Below are 22,285 nucleotides of genomic sequence, written 5' to 3'. Positions count from 1 at the left end.
CACAAGAGGCTATCCACAATGTTATATATAGTAGCTGTATTTATTATTTGAATTTTAATTATTTTTACATAATCAAGTGAAAGAAAAACATTAAGAACATAACTTAATATAGAGAAGTTGCTACGCAATTTCAAATGTATTTCACACATTTTTTTTTAACTGACAGGAGTCTCAAATTAGCCGTATCTATGGTACCATGATCAATCAAAGACTGCAAGATTTTGCAGAAGAAGTAAAGCCTATTGGCAAAGTGATCACCCAGGCCACCATAGAGATCTACAACAACGTTGTGCAGAAGTTTCTACCTACACCGGCTAAGATTCACTACCTGTTCAACCTGCGAGACATTTCTAAAGTAAGATATCTTGGTATTGTTGCTCTAAATCCTACTCCTGTGGAACTCTCTGGAGCTGTATGGGAAATAGGATTAAATAGGTTCACAGCTACAGACTGATAAACAATAGGAATGTGTAATAATTATGGTGTGACTGCACCTAAATCATCTTCAATTCCATTTCAGTTATGAATGTTTAATCTGAAGGAGGGCTGGTCTAATGTTTAACATTTTCATTTACTAGTCATATCGTGACTTTTGTTTGTCAATTCAGGTCTTCCAGGGACTGCTACGTGTTCACAAGGACTTTCATGATACCAAGCAGAGCATCATACGGTTGTGGATACATGAATGCTTCAGGTATGGTGGTATTGTTACCAATGTTTTTCATAGTATGGCTAGATCATTTTCACCTTTCTTTGTGATAAAGTAAAATCTATCTATCTATCTATCTATCTATCTATCTATCTATCTGTCTATCTGTCGGTCGGTCGGTCGGTCGGTCGGTCGGTCGGTCGGTCGGTCTACTATAATAAGGGACACTCTACACTTGTCACAGAATCCAGAATAAGAGCTAAGGAGGCCTACATTTTAAAAAAGTTGTCTTTATTGAAAATTATGTACACAAGGGATGAAATGTATAAAAAAAAGTAACTTAAGCACAGAATAAACAGAAATCAACAAACCTTCTACCTTCTCCCGTTACTTGTTAGGAGTGACTGGGTTACTTTTCGCATTCATTCCTAACCAAACGCACCAAACATTTTCTGTCTATCTCTCTCTCTCTCTCTCTCTTCCCATAATCCTCTGAGCTTTCTCCAGTCCAGTCCTTTCCTTATCTCATCTTCCATCTCCAAACTCATCTATAGTTTGGCCAGCAGGAAGTTTTAAACCTTAGCTAGAGACCACTTCTTGGGTCATCTCTGTAATTACATGAGCCTGGAGACTCCTATTAAATCATACTGTATGTTATCTCCTATTGCCGTTCTCCTAATTTTAGTACCATGGAAAAATCATTTGGGGCATTCCCTGCCTCTTCCTGGAAGAATTAATGTTGATTCTTTCTAGTACCTCCTACACCCTGAAATCCCATTTCTGAACCCGCTTTTATGCTATCTCTGTCCTTTTTTTCTCTTATTATTTCTCTTTGTATGTGCGTACTGTTTCTATGGAGAGTACAGATTTATAGTTGGTGTACTGGCTCGTCATTCGGCAGATCTTAAGCACAATCTTACCTGCACAAGAGTGAGAGAAGTTTGTCTCCCTACGAAGAAGCGTATTAAATAGGGAGTATGGGCACCATATTATTTTCCAGTCCTGAGCAGGGCTCTATTTATTACTCTATTATTCTTTTGTATTTCAGTGTGAAATGTTCTTGGTGGTAATTGCTTCAGATGGTGTTGTTTTATACAGGATTTGCTTTAAACATTAAAGTCTCGGTCTGGAGAGAGCAGAACCGAAGCCAGGGAACGGGAAGCCTCCAGACCAGTGGAGTAGAGAGAAGGTCAGCTGCATGTAGGGTGGCTCCCCTGGTGCATAGCCTGGAAGGGAGAAGCAGAGGAGTCACCAGTTAAAAATCACACAGGGCTTTGTGGTACAAAGGACAGTTTCCAGCCATTGTTTTAACCCCGTTTTAAAGGATTTATTTATTGGTTTATTTTTAACCTCCACCTTTTACTCGTTTTATGGGATTATTTATTTATGGATATTTGAGGCACTCCGCTTTGTTTGGACACTGTTTTGATTGTTTTGTTGGTTTTAAAATATTGCTGTATCCTCTGGCTTCATTAGAGAATTGTCCTCATTTGTCAGCTCATCTCGATGACATTACCGATGGTGTCGGGTTCAGGGCTCCCAAAAACAAGATGGGAGCGTGGAGCAAACCCGTATCGTCACTCCAACATATATTACTTTACCTTGTAAAAAACAAAAAGATGTTACGTCACTCAACCACTACCACGAGTCAAAAAGTCTCAGCCTTTTTATATTTTCCTCCTGTGTTGCTTAAACACATGCTTTTGCACTGCACAGCTTTTTTATTCTCCTAAATCCATGTGGTGTACTGAAGTAATATTTAATTCTGTGAGTGGTGCAGAGAGGTTGACAAGAAAATGACAGGTGCCTACTGAAGTGACATTTCACAAGTAATATGGTAATAAACTGCCACAAAGGAATCTCTGGCCTGGCTTTGTAGGAACCTGTCCTCTTACTGTAATTTCAGCCTTTGTGATGTCGTCCTTCGTTTTATCTAGGGCCTTTTATAATGAATGCAGCTGTCACAAAACACTTCACAAAACAATTAAAGTGTCCATTAGGAAAGTGCTGTGTCCTCTTCTCTCTCCTTCTGTAACCCATCTGCCCTTGCCTCTGCCTCGCTGAGCTCCTCTCTGTAGTCTTCTGTAGAATCATATTTACTATTGAAAGGGTACTAGGGTGTTATACTGTGTTAGCCATTATGGATGTAATGAGAAGGCAAGCAAAATGACACCTTTTATTGGCTAACTAAAAAGATTACAATATGCAAGCTTTCGAGGCAACTTCATAGTGAAATAGCTCAGTTACAGGAATGGCATTTCATAGAAGTGGTTGTACAATCTGTGTGTGCATTTTATGCTCAATCTCTGTACAAGGAGACAGACTAGAAACAGTCCCACCACTCCCACAGTCCCACTGAGTATTTTCATAAGAATTACTTATGAAACTTCATAGTAATTTTTGTCTGGCACCTCCTGACTCACCGGTATGAGAAAACTTCCGCATATGATATACCATTCGACTGGTCATTATGTCTAACTCTGAGACATCAAGCTCTTATTTTGGCTCTCTAGAAATGAAAAACCCCATTTTGTCAGGCCATTTTTTGACCATATTTTGAGCAGAAAATTACACCCTTATGATAAAAGAGTTAACCAATAGGTGTCTTCAATATAAATGATCAGAAGGACCTGAGGTTGCTCATGTCACATCAGCCGACCCCAGGAGTTCACCTTCTGATTGAATACAAGGGGTTAAAGTTACTTCTTTTAACAAAACCTTAAGAAATTGGGTTTTGTGTAATGCGGGCATGCAGAGTGTCATTTTATCCTATAGCACGAATATGATCATGTTCTTGATTTCTGATTTTTTACTGGTGGTCCTAGCCCTCTAACAGCCACTCTCAGAAGGTTCATAATGTCACATTTCAAACATAAGCATGTGGGGTATCATTTATGAGTACGATGTTATTTTTGATCCTTTCCTAAAGCTCTAGTCCTCTATGGATCTGTATCAGAGGGTGAAAAAGGACAAATTGCTATTGCAATTGAGAATGTTTTGATTTAAAAAATTTCAATTATAGCACACAATTCAATATTTCAAATATTTGCTGCAACATTTCAGCGTTAAGTAAATCATTAAAAACCCTAATTAGGGTGACTTACACTAACTCAGTCCGTTTTTGATTTGTAAGAATCAGGTGTATAAATTTATAGAATATTGTGGGGAACAGGCCGGACACAGACCGGTAGACATGGTTTTTAAAGCACCACACACGTTTATTTACAGAACTACTATTTACAAGTGCACACAGACCCCAGTGCCGCAGTACCAATCACCCCAAAGTCCAGGCCTCTTCCAAATGCCTTTGCCTCTTCAGGTCCGCCTCCTCTCCTCTCCTCCAAGACTCTGTCCACTTCCACCCGACTCCAGCCATCGAATGGAGGGAGGCGGCCCCTTTTATACACACCCGGACGTGCTCCAGGTGCCTCCCGATTAGCTTCCGCTGGCACTCCCCAGTGTGGCGGAAGTATCGGCTGCGCACCCAGAAGCACTCCGGGTGTTCCTGGTCTTCTTCCCCCCAGCACTTCTGGGTGTGGCAGAAGTGCTGAGGGCCAGGGCTCCTCAGGCATAGGGGCGCCCCCTAGTGGTGACCACAGAACCCTATAAGGTTGAGCTTCTAAGCTCTATTCCCATGGTCCCCAAAGCCACCAGGGTGGTCGCCCCCTTGTGGTCTGGAGGAGGCGTAAGCCCTCCTCTGGTCCTCCTGGGCCTCCTGGCTGGGTACCACCCCCAGCCACTCACCACAATATATAAATAAATTACTATTTGTAAAATATGATTAAATGCTCAAATCACTTTGTGAACACATCTGTCTAATGCAGGCCAGCAGCAGACATTCATGATTTATGAGTTACTTTGTCCATATGAGTCACTGAAGAAGTGGCATCTTTCTTTTGCTAAACATTTGATTCTATGCTGTACGGTCACATGTCTGTGTCACATGTCCTCTCCAACAGGACTCCCCACATACCGCACCCAGGCTGGGATTTAAAGCCTGTCTTGTGGTACTAATGGTGCAGTGAGGGATCAGGGCTGACTGCTGTGCCATCTTGGTCCTGTGCCCTTATTGTAATTTAGAATTTAATAGTAACAGAATGAAAGTGTGCACTGTTAAAATATGAATCCAAACTTAAAAGAAGTATATTTTTAAAAATTTGGAAATGGCATTTTACATACTTGGTTATGCAGTCGACAAAATAAAAGGGTAGACAGTTATAGTAAGAAAAGGAATGTAGAAATGCTTTAAGTTAAGGGTAAGTGACTGTCCATAATATTGCTGAATAATCATTTTTCCATAAACTACTGATAACAAAAAATATATAAAAAATGTAAACTAGTTTTACAATAATTTAAAAAATAAAGAAAATGTTAAAACTAAACTCTAATATGGAACATAAATATAAAAACAAGGGTTTGTAAATGAAATAAAAAATAAAATGGATGAGCTTGGCACAAGTGTCCATCCTTCTTTCCACCTCCACCGTCTGCTATGTCCTGATCCAGGTCATAAGGAGTGCAGAATACAGGCCAGTCCTCTGTAGGGGACACTCTCTCACACTTCAGGCCAATGTGGAGTTCAATTTAAATAACACAGCTATCTTTGGAATGTGGAAAGAAAACCCGAATACCTACTGGGTGGAAAAAAAAATACAGAAAGAATGTGCCAGTGCCCAGGCTGTCATTTGAATCCACGACTCATAAAACTGTGTCACCGTGCTCCAAAACACTGTGAAGCCTGAAAAAAGGCAGAAAAAATCCAACCACTTCTAGTGCCATAAGATATAATTGATTTTATAAGAATCTAAATTCACAATATTGTATTTAAATGTTTGGAATATTCAAATGTAAAATGATCTATTCCCTCTTGTAGAGTGTTCTCAGACCGACTGGTGGACCAGAGTGATATGGAAACTTTCATTGGGATGCTGAGTGAGAAGCTGGGGTCACTTTTCAACCTGACATACCACAGCATTTGTCCAAACAAGCAGCCGCCCACGTTTGGTAAGAGACTGGTTTGTACATGCGGGTGTTGTCATGATGAATAAGAACTGCAGACCTTATTTAAATTAATGTGAATAACCAACACTAAGGGTCTGTTAATAATTTGTCATTTTCTTGGATCAGAATCTCATGGCAGAATACTGGATATTTTTATCATTGGGTTGTGGGGACCAAAATGATATCAATGGAGTTCTAAGAAACTATTGTTTAAATAATACATTACAGAACATTCTAAAACCCGCTTAACTCAGTTCAGGGTCACCAGGAGATGGAGCCTATCTAACATCAAGGATAAGCCAAGAACTATGGAGTCAGTCCATTACAGAGCCCAATAATCTACACACCTACACAAAGCCAATTCAGAACAGTTGGTCAGCACAGGCCTCCATCTGATCCAGCAGCTTTTCCTGTGTGTAGCTTCCTCAGTTGTCTCCTTACTTGGTCTTCAGTTATGGACAGTCACCTCTGATGGTCAAAGGTAGACTTGTTACTGGCCATTCCTGTTGGTGTGGTAGGAGTTGTTGATGTAGTAGAGATGTTAGGGGGGACTGTCATTAGAAGAAAGAGGTAGTGGGAGGGTAAATCTATTAAAAAAATGGATAGATATATAAACTGTCTTTATAAAACAAGGAAGCAATAGGAAGAAGCCTGTGTGTTTCTGTTTTAAAGCTGAATCCCAGAACCTTTTTCCCTTCTTCCAGGGGATTTTATTCGTGAGCCAAAGGTATATGAGGATTTAACTGATTTCAAAGCCCTGAAGCTGTTTATGGAGAGGCAACTGGAAGATTATAACCTGACGCCTGGCGTCGTAACCATGAACATGGTATTGTTCAGGGATGCCATTGAGCACAGTAAGAGTTATTTTATGTTTTAATACTTTGATATATTTGAATGAAGTAATTAATATGATTCTTTTTATTTACTGAATTTTCCAAATAACTGAATTTGATATTGCTAAGTAAGTTAGGCTCAAGTAACAGACTAATTTGAATAATTATATTATTTAATTTGATCTCCTTTGGTATTTAATTAATAGTAATAATCAACTTTTATAAAATCTTTCAAGCAGGATGGACAAAGTGCTTCACAATTAAGAAAATCACATCAACAAATAGTACAGATTTGATTTGAGTTGTTTTATTTGATCTGCTTTGCCCCTTTTTGGATGCAGTTATGATGCTGCTTTTGAACATTTATTATACTGCAGTGTCCCAGTAAAGAAGATGTCAGTTACCTGCAGTTCTAGTGATGTCCAGCAGATGGTGCTCCTGCACACTGACTCCTTTTCTTCAGAACCTGAACCCCAGCTACCTGGATTTGATTTTTCCTTTGGCATCTCCTTCAGTGTTGCTGCACATGTGTCAAGCCATCATATTCTTAACACACAAGATGCTTTTTTTTTTTTTTTTTTCTAGTCAATATAATTTTCCTTAATGTCCTCTGTGGCTAACATGACACATTTTCCTGGTTAGGAGACTGGATTTTTGAATTTGTTTAGAGTGCAGATTCAGCATCTCTCATTTCTCAAATTGCTATTTTCACCCACTCACACATGCTCCCCCACCATCCCAAGTTTTCCTATGAGTCTCATTCATTTGTTTTTAATTTTGTGCATGTAATTTCTTACAATTGCCCCCATTTCTAATTCTGTTTTACTAATTATGCATTTAATAAATCCTGTGAGCTGCATCCAGATACTGACATCTTTCCATATATTCCAAATCCCTCCAGCTCAAGCCATACTGCTTAGTCCTCTGACTGTGGCCCCTGCTGTGTCATAGCAGTCTTCTACCAGCGAACCTCTGGCAAAGCCCCATTGTTGACTATGAAATAATTTGATGATAATGACGCATGCTTCATTTTCGATGACTTAATGAGGCTGAATATTAAGCAAAACAATTCTTTTTCTGTTGCTGGAAAATGTAGTGTGAAAAGTAATTTACAAGTCATGCATACTGCTGCTAGAACAAAATAATGAAATTGTCTTTTGTTGTAATGTTTTTTTTCATCCTTCATTACATTGCTGCAAAATGAAGTATTTTTAAGGCCTAACACTTTTTTGTAATGTATGCTGTTTCAGTTATCCATTCAACGCTAACTATGGTGTGTATCAAACTGCAGGTAAATGTATTTAGAAAATAAAGTAGCTAATAGGAGCAAGAGGTGAATATTTAGCCTGATTCTGACATTGCACATGCAATGTGTGCGAGCTGCTCCTCCAAGCATTACCCCATCTCTCGACTTTTATGTGACATGTGCTGTTCATTGCAGTTACTCGCATTGTCCGGGTGATCGGCCAGCTGCGTGGAAACATGCTTCTAATTGGCATCGGTGGCTCCGGCAGGCAAAGCCTCTCCCGTCTGTCTTCCTACATCTGCGACTACAAAGTCTTTCAGATTGAGGTCACCAAGCATTACCGCAAGCAGGAGTTCAGAGAGGGTAAGTGCAGCTCTGAACATCATCTAAAATGTACAACCAGAGGCAGCAGTCTTTATTTGGTATCAAGAACTTTCCAACAATCACATAATCATAATCGAGAATAAGTTTACAACTAGTCTAGCTATACAGCTTCTAGGTCACCATTTATTTTGCAAGGGGTACAGGGTCCCTGAAAATTTGTGTTTTTTAATGCATTCTTGTCCAGACACCTACTAACATGGCATCCAGACAGGTAGTGATGTACAACACAGACAAACATGACAGAGAACACAGCACTTTCAATGTGGTTTAACTTCTTGAAACAAACAAGAGCGAAGGCACCACATCAACATTATCAAATAAGATACACCAGGGAAGGCGTGGGTTTCTTGTCTGCAGCTCAGATTTTGTCTCTCCAGGTTTGTCTAGCCGATTTGATAAAAAATAAAAGGTTCAAAGACGAAATCTTGTGATAATTTCCAAAAAGGAAGAATTCAGATGTTAACCCACCAAGACAGTCCAATAAATAATACAGTTCACCTGCTTGCCTATCTTTCCTTCTTTAATAAAAAAAAGGCCAAGAAGCTAATGATTATGTGATAAATTTTGGGTCTGACCTTCAGAGGTTCTCCTGTTTTCTAGAATGTCCTAAGACATTTACATTTCAAAGGGGCCTTGTTTTACTGCTCATGTGCTGTCCCTTATTCCAAGTAAAGGCTTTTATATGCAAGTCTTAAAGAAAATCTCTCTATTATATAAAAAAAATCTTGGGACGAGACAAGAATTTTTCAGATAGATAAGACGAGACATTTTCAGAGAGATAATTTCAAGTCCCACAAGACGAGACTTTGTGCCAAGAGATGAATTGAAACCTAACAGGTCCAAGCTGGGGGGGGGGGGGAATAAAAGACAAAGAATAGAAGACAAAGTAGAACGTCATAAAGAGGTTCAAAAACGTTGCGTGATACACATGCCGAGCAGGTTAGAGATTATGAAAGTACTAAAATTTGAAAGTCTCAAAAAAACTGATAGTAAAGATCACATTAGCGCTAACAAACGGAAATTATTACTTGGTGAAATAATGGTACAGTGAAAAGAGATTGAATATATGGACATAGGTGATATGTCAGAAGTATGTAGATATTGTCCGGCGGAGACTTGTAGATCATCTAATTCGTGTTGCCATCAGGGAAAAGTAGTTTTTCTTCCCAATGAAGAGGCGTATCCGTGAGAAATAAAAGATTTGTTATTTGGTGAAAGTAAAATCCACAAATACTATAGGAAAAATATCTGAATCTACAATAATCTGTTCGTGTTTGCATCATTCAAGGCTCAAAACGTAGATTTACACAATTCAGGACCATACGCTATGAGAATCTGTGGTCCTGCAACAATTAAAGCTACTATATATATATATATGGAGCTGGACAGTTTGACATCTGTGGCAGAGCGACAGGCGCTGAGCAGGCTCCTGTCAATCATGGAGAATCCACTGCATCCACTTAATAGTATCATCTCCAGACAGAGGAGCAGCTTCAGTGACAGACTGCTGTCACTGTCCTGCTCCACTGACAGACTGAGGAGATTGTTCCTCCCCCAAACTATGCGACTCTTCAATTCCACTCGGGGGGAGGGTGGGGGGAGGTAAATGTTAACATTATTCAAAGTTATTGTCTGTTTTACCTGCATTTTTATCAGTCTTTAATTTAACATTGTTTTTTATCAGTATGCTGCTGCTGGAGTAATAAAGTATCTATCTATCTATCTATCTATCTATCTATCTATCTATCTATCTATCTATCTATCTATCTATCTATCTATCTATCTATCTATCTATCTATCTATCTATCTATCTATATCATATAGTGCCTTCTATGTAAAGCTTCTGTATATTTTTGCAGCTCATTCAGGCTGTATGTTAACAGATGTACTTACTGGGATGCTGTTAGAATTCAGGGCCGGTCACATTTGCAGATTACCCTCTTTGACAAACAGCAGTTATCACTCCTTTCACCTCATCCCAGTTATTGAAAAGATCCCTTAAAGTCTAAACACTATTTTGAATCTCTTTGTTCATGCATTAATGATTTATTAGTCCAGTATTTATATTTATCCCACAGAGTATACTCAAATATATGTTAATATGCATTGAGTATCCACCTGCTTCATGTACTTCTTCACTGAGATGCTATACCCCACAGCATTTGACGCATTTGAAGCATTGTTCTTTTAGATGAATTACAGATGAATGTCTTCTCCAACCTAAACTTCACACTCTGCAGATCAAGTAATTTTTCCCTGCCCATTAACTCTGTTTTCACTCTCCTTCCTCACTTCTTTCTCCTTCTCTTTATTTTCCTTAGACCTAGATAAGACTTAATCAGGGCCGACTTACCTCATGTTGTCTGCGATGAGCCGCTGGCCTCCCTTGAATAAATCTATCTACAAGTTTAATTTCAAAGAAACCACAATTCAGTCAGGTTTATATTTATGATCACGGAGAAGCGATGCAACATAGAATCGAAAGAGTTAAACGATTGGACGTATTAGAAATGGATATAAAGCCATACGTCCAAAAGTATCACACTTTACACTAAATTTATCTGAAAAACACGGACAAAGAAGTTTTCTATATGAATCCGAAAGATCACACTCACATATATAATAAACCAACATGTGACGAATTGTCAGCAATAATATTTTCGAAAGATGGACATATCAAAGACAGAGTTGATATTCGTGTTTATCCAAAAGCACGGCACGATTCCTCACAAGCGGCAGATCTGGGAAATGACTAGGGTGTAGGGCCCGCACGGGGGTTGGCCCCCTAAAACCTGTATAACATAAACTCTTGTGTCTGCATTACCATTTTAAGCATTAATTCCAGGGTTGTAATGATTATTGATTATATGTGCTAGACGCTCCACACATTAACTCTACTGTCTCATACATCTAGTGTCCTGGGTTCAAATCCCACAACCCATCATCGTCTATGTAAAGTTTTAGTGTTCATCCCATGTCTACATGGTGTGCTCTCAAGCACTCCCGTTCTTCTCTCAGGTACCTTAAGATACATATTTGGTTAATTGATGACACTCTTGCTTGTGCATTATTAATGAAATCCACTTTCAGCCTGTCCGGCGTTTCCTAAATTAGTTGTGTGATCTTGTGCCACTTGGATGATGAGGTGATTAGCATGCTGTAAGTGTAAATAAAGGCAGGTGACAAATAAAGAAATAGGATGCCAGTACTTGCAGTCCATCCATTAATTATCTTTCAGTATTTCATTCAAAATAGGTGAAGCTGAGTTGGAATCTATCCCAGCAGTATTTGCAGTAACTCAAGAATCAACCCTGGGAAGTATGCCATCACTGATGGGCACACACCCATATTCATACTAGCCAATTCAGTGCTTTCAGTCATCTTAACATGATGTCTTTCAGATGTGGTAGAAACTGGATTATCTAGAGAAAAATACAAACCACCACGAAGAGAACGTATAAATTCTAAACTGATGGTTCCCATCCCAGGATGTTAAACCAAGGTACAGGAGGAGAGGGGCAGCAGTGCTAACCAGTATACCACCATGTCTTTCTAACAAGTCCGTTCATATTATTCATTTTTTGTTAATGGTCGTGGTCCAGGGTTGAATTCCTAAGTCACTGATTGTTTGTTCAGGTCCTATCTACTATAGGATGCTCTTGTTCTAATATTCTTTAAAGATACCGTGTGGTTTAGTGAATGTAGCATTTGGCTTTATATCAGTCTCTGTTGTGAAGAAGCAAGACAATATCGTGAAAATGGGTAACGGGCCTCAAAATAAATTAAAATCTGACAAGGACCTCACAAGTTGGCCTCAGACTTAGGCTTCACCCCAAGAAACCTGACCCCAAATTCAAGAGGCAGGCGTTCAGGCCTTCATAGGGCCAAAAGAGGACACTGGCTTTTAAAGTTCAAAATTTCTTTTAAATGTCCCAAAATCACAAAAAATGGCAAGCTCTAACTTCTAGGACAACAAAAGAAAACAACCTATGTTTTTAAATAATGTATTTCTGCAAACAAAAGAAGCACAAAAATGGCAAAACATGATGAAAAATGAGGCAAGGTGGATATGCCCATAAAGATAATCCAATTTAAACAAGTCAAATCCAAAATCCAGAGGCAGAATCAAAGCACGGAGCCAAAAAGTCCACAAAAATCCTAAGCAATGCTTGCCATTACGATCACTCTATCAATCTCAGTGATACTCTACTGGGAGCATCTCCTCAACCTCAACATAAAGGTCTAGGGTGGTCCCATAGTAGTGACATCATGGAGGCCCTGCCCATTGGAATTACACTCACAGAACACAAAGAACACGCGCAAAAAAATGAAATGATAAACATAACATTAACATAAATTGCATAAAGCAAAAAAAAAAACAAAAAAAAAAAACAACTGAAAATAAGCCAGGGAACAAACCCTGACTTATCACTGTGGCAGTAAGCTAGTCACTTAACCAGCCAATTGTACTGTAGAAATACACAACGGAAAAAAGGTTAAAGGTTATTTCCATGCTGAAAAGGAAAGAAGGCTGTATGGCCTTCGTCAGGTGTGTAAATAAAAAGGAAACAGCAGGTAACTTACTCAGGAGGGAGCAAAATCAGGGCAGTTGCAAGGCGAAAACGTGAAAGTAGATGAGAAAAAACTGCCATTAGATAAGATGAAGGGAGGGATTAAAAAGTTAGTCAGACATTAAGACCTGCAAAAATGTATGAGAATGACTTTAGCTTCTTCCGTTTTTCTTTAACAATTGTCTTTGAAGCCCTGTGAAGGAACACAAACAGAGTTCAGTATGGCTATTGTCACAGGTGGCTGGGGGTGGTACCTGGCCGGGACGCCCCGGAGGAGGGCTTATGCCTCCCCCAGACCACATGGGGGTGACTGCCTTGGTGGCTATGGGGGACCACGGGTACAGAGCTTTGAAGCTCAGCCCTGTAGGGGCCCGTGGTCACCACCAAGGGGCGCCCCGATGTCTATGGAGCCCTGGACCTCAGCACTTCCGCCACACCCGTAAGTGCTGGGGGGGAAGAGGATCGGGGACACCCGGAGTGTTTCCGGGTGCGCAGCCGGTACTTCTGCCACACTGGGGAGTGCCGGCGGAAGCTAATCGGGAGGCACCTGGAGCATGTCCGGGTGGGAATAAAAGGGGCCGCCTCCCTCCATTCGGGGGCTGGAGTCGGGAGGTCGAGAAGACAAGGTCTTGGTGGAGAGGCAAGGAGGCGGCCTGAAGAGTGAGGCATTGTGTTGTTGGCCTAGACTTTTGGGGACTTTGGGGGGTTTTGTGTGCACTATTGTAAATATGAGTATGAAGAATAAACGTGTGTTGGATGATTTAAACGTGTCTGCCTGTCTGTGTCCAGGCTGCATTCCACATTATGTTCAACAGACGTGATCAGGTCTTTCATTGTAATGGCTCGAACTTGCTCCCTGAAATGGTCCACCCTATTTCACCTATGTAGATTACTGGTGTGGACGACTGGGGTGCGTACAGCCGCCCTAACCTCAACACAGACAGGCAGGACACAAATTGCCACACAGCACACCTTCATTTATAGATGGGGAAGCGCTTTCTTTGCTCCCCACAAGAGCACAATGTCGAGAAGACAAAAGCACAGACCTTTTCTTTTTCTTTCTTTCTTTCTTTCTTTCTTTCTTTCTTTCTTTCTTTCTTTCTTTCTCCACCTCCACTTGTCTTCCGGCAAGTTGCATCCTTCTGCCTCCCGACTCTGGCTCCTTGAATGGAGTGAGGCGGCTCCTTTTATTCTACTCCTGGGAGTGCTCCAGGTGGCTCAACAGTATTACCTGGAGCATCTCCCAGTCCATTGTAGGGCACTGCAGTGCCCCCTAGTGGCCCACCACGGAACACAACAGGGCAGCACCAAACTCCAAGTCCCAGCATACCCTGAGGGAATCCGTGATGCCACAGCCACCAAAGATTGCTGTCCTCTAGGGTCCCAGGGCAGGTAGTGCTTCGCAGATGCTCGCTTCCCCGGGCCTTCTATCCATCTGGCTTCCTGGCCAGGTAATGGCCGAGGTCGCCCGTCACACTGGACATTTATCTGAGTGTGATATGGTGTCTCAGTGGTTATCACAGAGTTTGAGCTGTGGAGATTGGGTTTAAATCCGTGCCTGGTTTCTGCCTTTGTGAACTTCAATTCAATTCAGTTTATTTTTATATAGCGCACTACTCTAAGTGCAGGCACGGAGAGCTATGACAGGTTCTTAGGTAAAATGTAAATATAGACTTTACAAATGACTAAATACAGCTTTGCCCAAGTGTCTTTAAAGCCCTGTAAAATGACAGAAACAGAGAAATCAGTGTGGCTAGGATCAAGGGATGTGAAGTGTTGTGCAATAGGCTTTGTGAGGTCTTAAATGTGCTCCTTGAAATGGTCTGCTAGCCGTCTCCCTGTTTCACCTGTGCAGATGGCTGGACACTTCCTACAAGAAATGCAGTAAAAATATTCTTAGACTGGCCAGAGTCCCATTTTGAATTTACTAGAGGGACCAGTTACGAGGATATTGTTGGTGACTTTTTGGAAGTGACACAGCAGCTCCTGTTGCAGCTCAAAGTGCCTGGTGAGGAATGTGACTCTCCTCTGTGAACTGAGCTGTGGATGGGAGGTTTGTGTAGGTAAGGTGGTCAACGGAAGGAAGTCAGGGGGGAGAGATAGAGAGGTTGAGAGGATGCACTGATACAGCACGCTGCTACACCCACCACACGACAAACCTCCTCAGGGTCCCAAATTAGGACCCGAGTGCCACCATGCAACGGGTGACAAATCAAGGGAGGGTTAAGAAGAAAGACTCCTGTGCAAGGACCAGTCTGAAAAATGGTGAAATTTTATTTAAAGACCTGTGGGAGAGATAGAGTGTTAGGGTAGAATGAGAGAACCAGCGGGATGTGGGTTTCATGATTGGGGTTCCTCTTAGAGTCGATGTTATGATGTCTTCTCCTGACTTGATTGAGGGCCTTGTCCACAACATGAAAGGGTATCATCCTCTGTCAATGAAGAGACTCCTCATTCTGAGTGCTTCTTTACAGAAAACAATTTCATCAGTTCAAAGGCGCCATATGTAGTGTATAAGCCAATGCAAGTTACCTTGAAGAAAGACATCATCCATCCATCCATTTTCCAACCCGCTGAATCCGAACACAGGGTCACGGGGGTCTGCTGGAGCCAATCCCAGCCAACACAGGGCACAAGGCAGGAACCAATCCCGGGCAGGGTGCCAACCCACCGCAGGACACACACAAACACACCCACACACCAAGCACACACTAGGGCCAATTTAGAATCACCAATGCACCTAACCTGCATGTCTTTGGACTGTGGGAGGAAACCGGAGCAAACCCACGCAGACACGGGGAGAACATGCAAACTCCACGCAGGGAGGACCCGGGAAGCGAACCCGGGTCCCCAGATCTCCCAACTGCGAGGCAGCAGCGCTACCCACTGCGCCACCGTGCCGCCCAGAAAGACATCAGCCAAATGTAAAATAATAACAATGACGCTTTTGAAGGGCTGCATCAGGGAGTATTTGCAAAAGAAAAATAGGTAAAAAGTATTTCTATTCTAACAAATTAAAAAGGTTGGAGGTAATATGTGCCTGAAAAAATGAAACAGGTATGATATACTGCGCGGGGAGGCAGAGCCAGGGGAGATGAAAAGAGTGAATCACCAGGTAAGTGTGAAAGACAGCAATTAAAGACGATGAAAGAAAAGATTAAAAGGTTACTATGTTATTCAGTGATGGAAGAATGTGTGACATGAGCTTAGCTTCTTTTATTTTCCTTTGAAAGGCTTCTTTAAAACCCTGCAACAGCACAATAAGCTTATAACCTTCAATCCTTTTTCCAAACCCACTTAGTCCATTGCATGTTGGAGAGTTTGGTGCCTGTCAGTCTCAAAGTCCTGTATCCCTGGACTTGAAAGGCAGCAGGGCTAACTCTGACTACAACACCACCATAGTGCCTAAGGAGAAATATCCATTAACATTGTGCTACATTCAGGCAAAAGGAACACTAATTATAAATAAAAGACCAGTGTTGATGACGTACAAAGAAACAAACTGTATAAAGGACTTAAAGGTTCTCGTGAGGCATCATCTAGGAAGTGTGTAGACAAAATGTTAGTTTATATTATAAAAACTGAATATAAATCAAGACATGTTATGCTCACAATGTATAGTGCACTAGTGAGGCTGCTCATGGTCACCATGCTTCAAAAATACACAGTAATATTGTCACACGGGAGAGTAACCATGTGTATACTGGAACTAAAGTATATGCCCTACTGCGAGAGCGAATAAATCCTCTTGAGCAGAGAACAATACATGGAGGCCTAATCTACATCTTCAAAATGCTCAAAGGCTTTAATTAAGTTGATCCAGCACAATTCTTTCAGTTATATAGCAAATTGACGACACCAGTTGAAATCCAGGAGAAGTATATTTAAGATTGAAATCAGAAGCACTTCTTCACAAAGAATCATGGGATTTAGTAACAAACTACTGAATCATGAAGTGTAAGTGGACAACCTTTCAAAACTGTCTGGATGAGGATATTGATACAACTCTGAGTCTGATGGAGTGAATGGTCACCTCTCACTTGTGAAACATTTTACATTCTTATGTACTACTAGCTGTCCCCTGCGGCTCCGCCTGTGTAGTAGTGAAGCAGGACAAACTTTAAAAAAATCAAAAACAAAACTTTTAAAAATGTAATAATTTGTATTGAGAAGAATTTATATTGATAGCTTTCGTATCCAAGGGCCTCTTGATATACAATATTTTTGGTTTTGCTATTGGGGCGAGAATGTAGTTGCGATCTATTTGCCAGAAATGTAAAAAGTTGGCAAGGTATATCTGGCCAAGCGTCAAACGTCAGCACTGTATCTGATCATATTCAGCTCTGAAGGGAGAGTGTCCCACACGTGGGAACAAAAGCATGTGGCATGAAAGCTCTGCCAATGAGCAGGTACCCTCTAAAACACACTTGCTGTGATCTCTCTCTCAAAAACATCAAATGTTACTCTTTAACAGTCTGTAGATGATAATGTCTGCTGAACAAACGGGTATTGCTAGCTAAGTGGAGGCAAGGTACACTTCAACACATGGCGAGAGGTAAAGACACTGGAATGGAGGCCCCCTACTCCTGAGGTCCTGCCTCCCCTTCCTCTCGGCCCACTGCCTCTCTCTTGGATTCGCACGAATAAATCAGTGCTGCAACCGGACTATAATACATAGCGTGATGAGAGAAGTTGCAAAATCAACCAGAATGTTCAAGCAAATTATAGAAAAAACCCGAACTAAATCTGTTAAGTAGTTCTCTCGTGAAAAGCAGACAGACATACAGACAGATAGACATTGGATTTTATATATATATAGAGATGTCCTCCATTCTTGCCAAACAAAAGACATAAAACAAATCAGCAGACCGTCCATCCACCTATCCGTTTTTTGTATCCTCTTATTCAGTTCAGGATCATAAGGATCAAAGTCTGTTCCACTAACATCAGGCACAGCCTGAGTGATGAGCTAGTCCATTGTAGTGAACGTATTGTCAATGTCAATTTATTTACAGAGTACATTTATGATGACATCAGCAATGATGTAACCAAAGTGCTTTACATACTGTAGACCATTCAATGAGCAAAAGACAGAACTTACAATTAAGCAGAAAAATAAAATACATAAACCATAATACAACAACAGTAGAGTGACACAATCAGCTGACTAGGTGGGTAGGATTACCAGTGTCACTGAAGATCCTTTAAAGCTAAAGAATAAAAATAAGTCTAATTTTAAGCAGATCAACTAAAGGTGAATCCTTAATGTAGTAAGGTAAAGAATTCCACAGATGTGGTGCAAAGGCTGCAAAAGCCCTGTCATCCTTAGCTTGTATGAAGGACCACAAAAGACAACTGACCAGTAGACCACACACTTCAGATAGGTAGATGGGAGTATACCCATGCAATGATTTGAATACCAGCAGCAAAATTTTAAAATCAATTCTAAAACTAACTGGCAACCAATGTAAAGAAGCCAAAATTGGGCATACAAAGGTAAACTTTCTTGCCCCAACCAAAAAATGAGCAGCAGCATTTTGAACCAACAGCAGCCTGTGTATCGAGGATTTAGTGATCCCAGACTGCAACGAGCTGCAGTAGTCAAGCTGAGAAATGATAAAACCATGAGTAACTTTCTCAAGATCCCCAGAAGATACAAAAAAGGCTTAACCTTGGCCAAAAGACGAAGCTTTAAATAGAAACTCTTGACCACAGAATTAATCTGTTTCTCAAAAAAGAGGTTACTGTCAAAAATAATCCTAAGATTCCAAAATAATAATACTTAATTTCTCCAGTTTTTCTCAAATATATTTGATGTAACACATTTCAGTTTCATATTTTGTTTAATTCAGAACTAATCATGATTAGTAATGATTATGGTTCACTGTTTTGTTTAATCATGGAAAGTTTTGTTGTGATTGTGAGTGTAAATTCACTGTTTGATTAAATTCTACATTATAATCATGACCACCAATACTGGAGTAATGACATCATTTTAGAAGTGTGAAATATCATTTATCTTGTTTAACCTCACACTATGGAAAACTCTTTAAAAATAATAACTGATGGTCATGATTTCAGCACACAATGACCATAAATTCCTTTTTGAAGATGCTAAGAGAGCACCCATTGTTTAGTGTTCCTGGGGGTTTATCATGTCACCCGTGTCATTTAATATGCCTCAGCAGGGCTTTATTTTGCTAATAAATGTCCTCCTAGGTCTCTTTGCACAACTCCTTGTCTTTTAGTTTCCACTGTTCTATGCATGCGGTGCGGTGTTGTCAAATAACCATGGCATGGTTTGAAGTGAAGGAACAAACCTCATTCTTGTAGGGTGTTAAATTGCTTTAGCTCTGTTGAATTTTTTACACTGGTTGTATTTAAATTTTCTGCTTAAATATGTTCTTCCAGATATTAAAAAACTTTACCGTCAAGCTGGTGTGGACAATCGCCCTACTGTATTCCTCTTTACGGATACTGAGATCGTCGATGAGACGTTTCTGGAAGACATCAACAATATACTGAGTTCGGGCGAGGTGCCTAACCTTTATAAAGCTGACGAGTTTGAGGAGGTACGGTAGCCTGCAGTCCTGAAAGATAACTGTATGATAATGCACGAGTGTTGTCATTAATTGTGCTCATTTCGTATTGTATTTTGTAGATTCAGACTGCTCTCTCAGATGCAGCCAAAGCCAATAATATTCCAGAGACCCCTGACAACATTTTCGGCTACCTAATTGAGAGAGTGAAGAATAACCTTCACATTGTCCTGTGCATGAGCCCCGTAGGAGATCCCTTCAGGTAAGGAGCAACCTGTAGGTCCTCCAACGTGACATTCTTAATGATGTATGTCCTTGTGTATCACTGAGTTATATTTTCTATTAATGAAAAGACCACCACCTTTTTACTATCTATATTAAATCAGGTAAAAATAAAGCTGTGGAGCACCTATGGCTTTATTGTATTGCTCTTATTTTGTCTTACTGCACCTTTTTACTTTCTCAGTGGTGGCAACCAGGCCCTAGATCTTCCTTATAGTTTATTTCATGTTCCTATTTATTGGTCCACCTTGCACTTTAAAGTTTTTCATGAATCATAACAAACAATAATGTCAACAGTTCAGTTCAACGTGACTTGTTGATTCTCATTAAATCAAGTGCTTTCAAAACAGAACTGAGTAGTGATTTGTTTGTCCTTGAGTGGTGCTTTTCAGCATACTGCTAGGTAACGTGTTCAGTGCCTTTATATTTTGTTCTGTACAAAAACTTCCTTTAACATTTAAGTGAAGTATCCTCATATCCACTTTTCATCTATGCAGCAATATCCACTTTTCTTATTCCCTTATAAATGTAGGAAATGTGTCATGTGTTCTCTTAGCATAGAATAAACAGATTCAGTTCCTTCCGACATTGTTCTGTTTAGTTCAAATGCTATTCTCTAGAATTTCTTGAATTCTGTTATATCCGTTTTTTAATATGGAAACAGAAGCTTCATACAGTATTCCAGATGTGGCCTCAAAAGTGTGTTGCACACCATACTGTAAGTGTAACTTCCATTAACTGTTATCTTTTAACACTTAGATGCTATGTAATCCAATACCTTTTAATCCTCTTTCTGTGTAGTATTTTGAACATACAATAAGGTGTATTTTCAAGCACACCATGATGCTGCCCCCAAGGCCACTGTATAATTATATCAGAACATTTGAAAAATTCAGACGAGAGCAGGCCATTCAGCCCAGCACAGCTTGCCAGTCCTATTTAACTAACTCCTCCAAAATAACATCAAGTCAAGTTTTGAAGGTCCCTAAGGTTCTACTATCTACCACACTGCTTGGTAACGTATTCCATGTGTAGATAGATAGATAGATAGATAGATAGATAGATAGATAGATAGATAGATAGATAGATAGATAGATAGATAGATAGATAGATAGATAGATAGATAGATAGATAGATAGATAGATAGATAGATAGATAGATAGATAGATAGATAGATAGATAGATAGATAGATAGATAGATAGATAGATAGATAGATAGATAGATAGATAGATAGATAGATAGATAGATGGCACTCCAGCCACCATAAAAAACCTCACACTGGTTCCATTCCATCTGAACTAGTGTGGTGCTGAGGTTTCACCTGTTGCATAGCTTCACTCGGGTCGTAATCTGGATCTTGAGTTGGTTTGTTATGTGGTGGGTGCAGCAATGCTCTGCATCAGCGTGTGCTCCTAACCTCTCTCTCCTCTCCTCTCTCTTTGTCCATGCTACCCATGATTGCTGTTGCACCATCTTTATGCTGCTCAATGCTTTGCAGGTCTTTGACAGCCTTGCAAGATTTCTTTGTCTCTGTCAGAAGCAACTCAAGGGTTTGACCAGTGGGGTTGCATTACGTCTATGAAACACAGAGCCAGATTCGCTTGAACAGGCTGTTTACAGCTGGTTATACAACAAGACATTTGAGGACCTTGCTCAAAAGCAGGCTTTTCTCTCTGCTGTTCTTTGCTTGTGTAGCTCAGGCTGATGAAGCCATGCAATCTGCTTTGATCAGACAAAAACTTGACTGATGAGCTTGTAAGGTCTCGGTGTGATTCAGGGAAAGGTAACTCACTGGTTTACTGCACACATATTCCCTACAGCAGAAAGCAAAGCTAACCACTGCGTTGTGCCTCTGAGAGTGAAGATGGAATGCATTTGCATGTCATTGATGTAGCCAGCTCAGTCACCTTGGCAACACTCTGCATATTTCGAATGAGGCACAATGTACCAGTGATGTGGAGCCACTGAAGAGAATGGCCTTTGACAGGCTCATGAGCTAACCTGCTAGTTGCCCAGCTGACAGTCATAAATGCACAGTTTGCCCCTGGTGTAATGGTGGTAAGTTTTGCCACCAGCGTGAGCCATGGTGTTGTAGGAAAAGCTTATTTACTTCACTACTAAATAACATGATGATTTCTAGTTACTTTCAGCTCGACCCGTTTGATCACGGGCCATGAAAGGGCCTTCTGCCACCCTTGGCTATGTATTTAACTGGCAGTTTTACTGCATGTGGGAGACATCTCTTAGAATATGGCCTCTGTAAGAGTCTAATAATCTGCTCTCTCAGTCATCACTTACAGTGCTTGTGACATTCAAAGTAGTTTGACCAGCACAATGACAAACTGATTTGCAAAAATCCAAATATAATATAATACTGACCAGCAGAGCAGCTTGGCAGCAAAGCCTCTTTGATAGTTGGCAGACAGCCTGGCATAGAGGGAAAGGCACCACAGGGTTGTGAATTTAGTTCCCACAGTCTCAATATGAGAGCCTGTGCTGTATCCAATATGCATTTATTGTGAACAATTATAAAAGAGCAGACAGACCACGATAAAGATTTGGGGGTATCACCCTGGTGACCCTGTATAATCTGAATGCAGCAATGCAAAGTAAACAAGCAATAATTGCAAAAACGTCTTCCCAGACGTGAGTTCCAAAGTGAACTGTTTCAAGAAGGCAGATTTTCCGGTCTTAAGTTTTTCTGGCAAGAAGAGATGGGTGCAGGCAGACAGACACCGGAAGTGATGTCAGAGGTGTTACACCTGTCAATCATCTGGTC

At 40.5% G+C, this 22,285-nt stretch overlaps 1 protein-coding gene across 1 annotated transcript in view; it reads left to right on the top strand.

Annotated features, from left to right (window-relative positions):
• dnah2 (dynein, axonemal, heavy chain 2) overlaps nucleotides 1-22,285 on the top strand; it is a 518,592-nt gene that overhangs the window by 341,097 nt on the left and 155,210 nt on the right. The window contains 7 exon segments of the mRNA XM_051924101.1: nucleotides 167-355; nucleotides 609-694; nucleotides 5,523-5,653; nucleotides 6,355-6,504; nucleotides 7,925-8,092; nucleotides 19,096-19,256; nucleotides 19,346-19,485. Coding sequence (XP_051780061.1) covers nucleotides 167-355; nucleotides 609-694; nucleotides 5,523-5,653; nucleotides 6,355-6,504; nucleotides 7,925-8,092; nucleotides 19,096-19,256; nucleotides 19,346-19,485 — 1,025 coding nt within the window.

Source organism: Erpetoichthys calabaricus, chromosome 3 (genome assembly GCF_900747795.2).
Source record: "Erpetoichthys calabaricus chromosome 3, fErpCal1.3, whole genome shotgun sequence".
Classification (NCBI taxonomy): Eukaryota; Metazoa; Chordata; class Cladistia; order Polypteriformes; family Polypteridae; genus Erpetoichthys; species Erpetoichthys calabaricus.
This window is presented reverse-complemented; position numbering and strand designations above follow the sequence as displayed.